General features: G+C 48.6%; 1 protein-coding gene across 1 annotated transcript in view; it reads right to left on the bottom strand.

The window, feature by feature from the left end:
* vps45 (vacuolar protein sorting 45 homolog) overlaps positions 1-5,792 on the bottom strand; it is a 31,772-nt gene extending 25,980 nt beyond the window's left edge. Inside the window, exons 1-7 of the mRNA XM_069184846.1 lie at positions 5,496-5,792; positions 4,037-4,171; positions 3,263-3,323; positions 2,785-2,864; positions 2,245-2,313; positions 1,839-1,976; positions 228-338 (exon numbers count right to left, since the gene is read on the bottom strand). Of these exons, the coding sequence (XP_069040947.1) occupies positions 228-338; positions 1,839-1,976; positions 2,245-2,313; positions 2,785-2,864; positions 3,263-3,323; positions 4,037-4,171; positions 5,496-5,588 (687 nt within the window). The 5' untranslated portion in view covers positions 5,589-5,792. The remainder of the gene's footprint in view (positions 1-227; positions 339-1,838; positions 1,977-2,244; positions 2,314-2,784; positions 2,865-3,262; positions 3,324-4,036; positions 4,172-5,495) is intronic.
* Positions 5,793-7,937: the final 2,145 nt, after the last annotated feature.

The raw sequence follows: 7,937 nt of genomic DNA on the forward strand, positions 1-7,937 counted from the left end.
AAATCCACACTTACAAGGCAAAACATACAAAGTCCACACAGCCAGCGCCCCAGGACCACAGCGCTACGAGGTAGCAGTGCTAACTACCGTGCCCACAAGCTGTGCCACATGGCTAATATTTTTGCAATATTATTATATTAAAGGCAGTGAGGCGGGGGGAATGGGAGGGGGCAGGGAGGGGCGTGGCACTGGTCCAGTGAGGCAGGAGGACTGGCACAGGTGCTCACCTGGCTCAGAAGGGGCGTGATTGCATCGTCGCTGCGGTCCAGGATGAGCAGAAGTGGGGGCACCTCCGTCTTCCTGAAGTCAAACAGCTCGTACTCCTTGGTGATGATTTGCTGTGGAGGGGGGGAGGGACAGGCTAGCACAAAGAGGCAGGTGGGGAAACTGCTGACAAATCGGAGACAGCCTGGCCTTCTCCACACCCATACCCAGATGCCATGAGGAATGCCCACTGACGGGTGCTAGGAACCGGACCCAGGAACTAGCTCACAAAATGCCTGTGTCATTAACAAAACCATGCTACTCTGACTCTAGTAGGAGGGCAGGTCTCCGATTGTAGGGCTCTGTATGATCAGACCAAGACCCTTCCAGTGAACAGAAACAGACTAATTTACAAAATTACAGCTCAAGTACAATATTTGGGTGCTGTGGGATTGAGTGGCTCAATTTAAAGACTCAGACTGGAGTGCAGATTGCGACCTATTAATAAGACTTCATGACACTGCCCAGATCTGAACCTGTGATCTCTAGATCAGAAGATCTCTAGACTTAAGAAGTGAGGATTCCATTACAAACTAATTAACACACAGCTAACAAAGTGTTCCTCAGTCCTTGTCCTGGAGAGCCCTTGTGTCTGCTGGTTTTGGTATCAATTGAGCCCTTAAACCCCAGTGCTAAATGGTGCCTTGACTTCCTTGCAGGTTAAGACTTTTTTTCCCAGAACTCAGTCCTTACTTTAAAACAATACACTGAAGTACATTAAGACAAACTTCAGCACACAACTTAATACATTCCAACCTCAACTTGCTCCCTTACTTGACTCAACGGCTCAAAAGAGGTCAGTTGATGATGGACAGGTGCAGGTGGAGATGACACTGCACAGGGTCCCGCCCCCAGTGGGGACGGCACCATGACCGGCCCCGCCCATAAGTGGGGACGGCACCAGGAGCGGCCCCGCCCATAAGTGGGGACGGCCCCCAGCAAGTGACCTTTTACTTTAGCTTCAATTGATTATATTTCAGTTCACACACCTGAGTGAGAGCAGTCCTAAAACTAGCTAATTAGCATAGGGTTCAAACCAATCACACATCCTATTCTGATTTCAAAGCATGTGAATTTAAAGAGCTTTTTAATTTAAAAAAAAGCCTCAGACAGAAAAATGAAATCAACCACATGATTGGCGCAAAAATCAGCAGATTCAGGGGTCACCCAGTACCAGGGCTGACTTCCTTTTAAACCCACTTACTTAGCTGGGTGTTTTACTGAGGAATTTGGGTGAAGTTGTGTTGCAGGTTTCACTTTCCAGTTATGATTCCAGAGTGCTAATCATTGCGCCACACAGCTGCCCTGTTAATGGTATTTTATGTTGCATACGGAATTAAAAAAAAGTCTAAAAAGTTGTTCACTTGGACATGCAGCTAACAAAACTCACTTGTTTCTGCTGAAGACGCAGTTGACAGTACAAGAAGTGATGTGAATTAAATGAACTGGCCAAGCTATCAATGAAGCTCTGCTGCCACCTAGTGGGCACCTGTGAAGAAGCAGCCATTGCCCAGTCTCCGCACTGCGGCTCCGGGTGCCGGACCGGGATGCGGACGGGCGCGGCGGGCACCTACCTTGACGCTCTCGGCCAGCCTCTTGGCCATGTCGGAGGACAGCTGGTAGCGGATCATGGGGCACTTCTTCAAGGCCAGGAGGACGGAGGTCAGGCCCTGCGTGGTGCGGGCCAGCACGGCGGGCTCCCAGCTCCGGCCCTGCGGGATAAATAATTACAGATCCGGTTGGTAGGCCCATCTTTACACAAAGGGTTGTGGGGGTCTGGAACAGCCATGCGGCTGAGGCGGCTTCCCCGTGCTCCTTCAGGAAAGCGGACAGATGAGAAGATGAGGAACTCTTAGCAGCCCAACACTCCAGAAACTGTATCTAGAGGCCTACAGACAAAGAGCTTTACCAGCCTTGGCTACAGTGAACCTGCCTCAGGCAGACCTCGACATGCACAGGGGTTAAAAAAACATGCCTTACCCGTGCACAGCCCAGGAGATTGAGGGAGAAGAGATGAGGGTTCACAGCGATGAAGTCTCCGTAGAACTCCTGCAATTATATAAGGCTATAAGGCTCTGCATGGCTTGGCACCTCAGTACCTGTCTGAGCTACTATCATCCTACTCCCCAGCTCTCACCCTTTGCTCTTCCAATTCTGGTCTCCTAACTGTCTCCCAAACCCGTCTACACTGGGTGACAGGGTCTGGAACTGGAACTCTCTCCCCAAGGATACAGAGCCACCTTCCCTGAGCTCCTTCAAATCCAGACTCCAAACCTTCTTCTTTAGAAGAGCCTTTACTGAACTGGTTCCGTTCTTTACCTCTCTGCTCCTACTATACTTTGTACCCCCATCCACGGTCTCCTCCATGTATAGTAATTGAACTCGGAAGGGAAAAAGGCTTGAAAATGGCCTGCAGACCCAACGCCCACGCGCTCTAGCCCGGGATGAGTGCAGATTCCCTGGCTTTTTTCCGCCTCCACTCAGAAACAGCGGCCAAAACGGAACAGGAAGCCCGCTCACCTGCACCTCGGCCACGACCTCCTGCTCGTCGGCCTCCGCCAGAGCCTTCACCTCGCTCTTGCTGATCACGTTGCTGAAGACTGCAAGACAGCGGCGCGGGGTCAGCTCCGTGGTAACGGGTGGGGGGGGGGGGGGGCGGCCCACTCACAACTTTAGAAAACGGTACTTAGCACAGGAGCGACCCATCCTGCACAAAGCAGTGGGGAACGAGAGGCCCAGCAGGTGGGGCGCGATGATTCCTGACATTGGTAAAGTAGTAGCAGACCAGGCCTTTTCCTCAGGATGCTACGGATTCGCAGCCTCTCAGCCTTCTGAGGGGCTTCAAAACGAGTTACGGTAAAGCAAGAGGGCCAGGGACATATTATCCAGGCAAACAGACTTTAATACTTAACATGTGACTACATGGTAGGCCTCCAGTGCTCCTGCTCTACAGGACGTCAGCAGAGAGCCCTGTGTCCTGGTTCCGATCGGTACTCACAGATGAAGTAGACGCTGTACTTGGGCCGGTGGAGCTCCTGGATCATGTGTTCGATGTTCTCCTGGAAAACACACGCAGAGTCCTGCCAGGTGTGCAACTGATCAGGACCTAAAAAAAATGCAGATCTGACCTCTCATTGAAATTCCAGCTCTGATCTCAGCGGGATGAAGCAGAGGGGTCCTGCAGCCCTGCCCTAACAGCAGTTCCAACTCTGGAAGAGCATCCGGACAGCACCACTGCCTCTCACAAACCTGTCCGGTTCTAAGCTCCCCAGGTGTGTAGCTGCAGATCATTCATCTCTCAGTGCCTCTCTTGGCATTGCTCCGATAAGCACGAGTCACTCTAGCACCCTCTGCCCTGGCACTTATCAAATACAGCTGTTTGAAATCAGAGCGTCTGTCTGCGAGGTGCACACGGTCAGGCAGAAGCACCCAGAGCACAATCATCGGTGCAGGCTGGGCTTGTGCGTCCTGCTACTGTGTGTGCTATGAAGGCAAGAAGCAACAAAACACAGCTCTCGGCCCACGAGAGAGCAGTTTGATGGATGTGTGCACTACAGCTGAGGCTACCCGGTTTGCCGTGCAGATCGCACTGTGCAGAATCGGCAGCAGTCCCACCTTTAAAACTCTTCCAAGCACACCGGGGCAGCCGAAACCAAATCCCCCCCCCAATCGATCATTTCGGACCAGGGCAGCCTGAATTTCCGAATCAGGTGGGTAGCTGCCCCACAGGGACCGCCATGCCCAGTGGGACTCTCCCAGCGCAGGACAGTACCTTGGTTGGCCGGAGGAAGCAGATCGCCTTCAGGTGCTTCATGTTCTCCCTGTTCTGCGAGTCGATCCGCTCGAAGAGGTAGACCTCCTTCTGCAGGATCTCCGACTGCATGTACACCACGCTCACGATGCTGGTCTGCAGAGAGGGAGGCAGTGAGGACACCACCCGAACCCGAGAGCTGTGGCAGGGGTCTTACAGAAACACACACAGCAGCGCAGCTCGCGGAAATCCGACGATCCAATTCACAAACTCCCAGTCAGGATCCAAAGCAGGAGCAACTCCATAAAACAGACGAATGCAAAACAATCTGATACATGTTAAGCACATGCAGCACATTAGAGATGAGTTCAGTTTGGGTTTTTTTATTCACTGCGATTTAAGTGGATGAAATAAAAAAAAAACACAGAGGCGCCGTGGTTTGCACTGCTGTCTCACAGATTTGAGGCCCCTGGGTTCAATTTCAGACCTGGGGTGCTGTCTGTGTGGAGTTTGCATGTTGTCTCTGTTTGCATGGGTTTCCTCCAGTTTCCTTCCACAATCCAAAGACTTGCTGGGAGGTGAACTGACTTCTGGTGTGTGTGCCCTGTATTGGTTGGTATCGCGTGACCCTTTATGAGCTAGTGGTCAGAAAATGGATTGAATGCATTCTCAGCAAGTGGTTCTCATCATGAAGTTTAATTTGTTCCATTTATAGCAGAGGTCTCCAAATCCTGGTTTTTATTTTATCGTCAATCAACAGCTCTCATCCATCACCCACAATCCAAACTGGCTCCTGCTCCTTGATGCTTCATCCTAAACTCACGCAAGACTGCAAGGACAGTAACACGGCTGTTCTGGCCATCTGACATCTAACAAAACAGCACAACAAAACTAACAATTTAATCTCGGGCGGTTTACGGATGGATGCAGTTCTTAGGTATCCCAAAGGACCTGTCTCATCTCGCGTTCAACTGCTCCGGGTCCTAAAATAAAGATTACTGACTGTAACACCAGCATATTGTGACACAGCAGGGTTAATTAGGTTAATTACTCCCCATGGCGCAGACATGAGCTGGTACAAAGAAGTTATGAACAAATATGACCAGAAAACACGAAATATCGAAGAGCTCTTATCACCCAAGTTTCAGACTTAACTGGTCACAGTAAACGTACAAAAGCCACCGAAAAAGACACCTATAAGGCTACAGCTTTTAACCCTACAGCTCGCCAGGTTTAGCGCATGGTTTCGAGTGGACAGGTCGTGTAGCGGTTCGGTATTAGTGATCTTCTCCCCCAGAACCCCTGAATTTGACTTCAAAGAAAAACACTCTAAGAAGCCACAGACCAGTCTGTGCTTAACGCACCCCAGCGCTTTATTCTTTCTCTGAAGATACTCCCCTTGTCTGAGATCCAGCAGGAATTTGATCTGGGACTAACGAGCAGGGAACTGCTGTTTCCCAATAAGAGGACGGACACCTACCGTCTCCTTGTCCATCAGAAGCACCTTCATGCCTGGGCCGCTGCTTTCGATCATCTTGGAGATGTACTGCTTCACAGCCAGTGTCACGTTCATTTTTGAGGCAGTTTTATTCTTATTATAAATAAATCGAAAGAGATTTGACTTTGACGATAAACTCCTAGTTAGATGCGCTGATGGCTCATAAGGACTTGAGGCTGCAGATCACTTCAAATCGAAGAAGGACTCATCACTTTGGCGTACCAGTCATACAAAACAAACCAGCTGTATTGCGGCTTTGACCCCGGAAGAGCATAGTCTTCTGGTTTCCGTGTCCTGGCGGAATGCTGGGTTTTGTAGTCCGAGTTGGTACACCGTTCTGTCCAGCTAGATAAAATAAAGTATATAAATGAATTGATAGATTTATTAATGAAATCATACACTGAAGTCCGAATTCTAACGTTTTAACTGGATCCGCAGCATTGAAAGACATTTCCAGTTTTAAGCAGGTTGCTTATTTTTTATTGTAATTTTTTAATCACCCTTTTTTAATCGGATGGTATTGTCCTGGATTTGTCTCTCGGTTCAAAATGACGGTAAAGGGAATATTTTCACTGGTAATGTCAATTATTAATGAGAATCAAAATGGGATAAAATAAACATACCAAAGGTTACCTAAGAGAATACAAATCTGCCCCGTTTGACATATAACTCTAACAAATTAATTGGGGTGGCACGGCGGCTCGGGTGTTAACATTGCTGCCTCCTATGCTGTCTGATTGTTAGTTTCGAGTATGTATGTTCTCCCTGTGTACAAATGGGTTTCTTCCCACAGTTTAAGGACTTGCTGTTAAGTTAATTGGCTTCTGGGAAAACTGGCGTGAGTGTGTGTTTCTGTGTGTCTGTGTGTGCCCTGTGATGGACTTCTGTCCTGCCCTGCCTTGCACCTGTTGCTTGCAAGGATAGGCTCTGACTGCCTGCAACCCTGAACTGGATAAGCAGTTATTGATGTGGATGTGGTGATGTTATGTGAACGGGCGTCTCTCTCTGTGGATTAACTGGTGAGTGTTTTCCTTCTCACTCAGTTCCTCACAAACAAAACTCCTCACTTCTCACTACTACTGGTCTGAAAAGGACGGTGTGTCAATTGCACAGTGTGAACGGCGTCTTCTTGCACAGAGATTTCACATGCAGGGGAAGGAAGGTGAGGGCATATGTTACTGTATGAGCCATTTTCCCTAAGACTCCAGGATAGGAGTGTTCACATTACTCCTATCCTGGAGTCCTTGCACTGGCTTCCTGTCAAATTCAGTGTGGACTTAAAAATCTTCATGTCTCCTATAAGGCTCTGCATGGCTTGGCACCTCAGTACCTGTCTGAACTATCATCACCCTACTCCCCACCTCGCAACCATCGCTCTTCTAATTCTGCCCTCCTTACTGTCCCCCAAGTCCGTCTACATTGTATGGGCGACAGGGCCTTCTCCTGTTATGCCCACAAGCTCTGGAACTCTCTCCCCAAGGATATCAGACTCACCTTCTCTAAACTCCTTCAAATCCAGACTCGCAACCTTCTTCTTTAGAAGAGCCTTTTCTGAACTGGTTCTGTTCTTCACCCCTCTGCTCCTAGTATACTTGGTACCCCCATCTACTGTCTCCTCTGTGTATTGTAATTGTGTTTTATCTTGTGTATTCTTCTTATTTATTGTTGTTGTCATTCTGTAAAGCGCTTTGAAAAACCACCTTTAAAGGCGCTTTGTAAAATAAAGTTTATTATTATGAAGACAATGTGACATTGTGTCATATCTTATTCCTATTTTACAGTTTGTACATTTTAAAAATGTCAATGGCCTCATATACAATTTGTCTGCTAAACAAAACAAACGCTCAGCAGCAATCCCACCAGAGTCCACCTGGAATCCTGCTGAACAGATTCAACAGCTCCCCATCTCATAGAGAACATCATACATGTCTCCTCTAATTTTATTCATATCAGATACCATACAAACACTAAGACGCTGTAGCCGGTAAATATACCCATGCATCAGAGTGCATAAGTACCTCTATAACAATTGCATACATGAATATGACATCTTTTTCAATTCGTGACAGTGAGCCCATACAAGTACTTACAACCCATGACAGGAGGATCCACAATTATCCACAAGGAACAGAATACTGGCAGGCAAGGAAGTGCAGTGGTCAGCAGTGCTGCCTCTCAGCTCTGGGGTCCTGTCTGTGGGGAGTCTGTATGTTCTCCCTTTGTTTGCATGGGTGTTCGTTGCAAAATTGCCCAGGCATGAGTGTGTGTGTATCTGCCCTACCATGGACTGGTGTCCTGATCAAAGTGTACCCTGCTCTGTGCCCACTGCTTGTTGGCATAGGCTCTTGCTCTCCCCCACCCCCTGACCCTGAATTGGGTACAGTGGTTAGAAAACAGAGGGGTGGGTGGTATTAATTAATGGCT

Source organism: Lepisosteus oculatus, chromosome 27 (genome assembly GCF_040954835.1).
Source record: "Lepisosteus oculatus isolate fLepOcu1 chromosome 27, fLepOcu1.hap2, whole genome shotgun sequence".
NCBI lineage: Eukaryota > Metazoa > Chordata > Actinopteri > Semionotiformes > Lepisosteidae > Lepisosteus > Lepisosteus oculatus.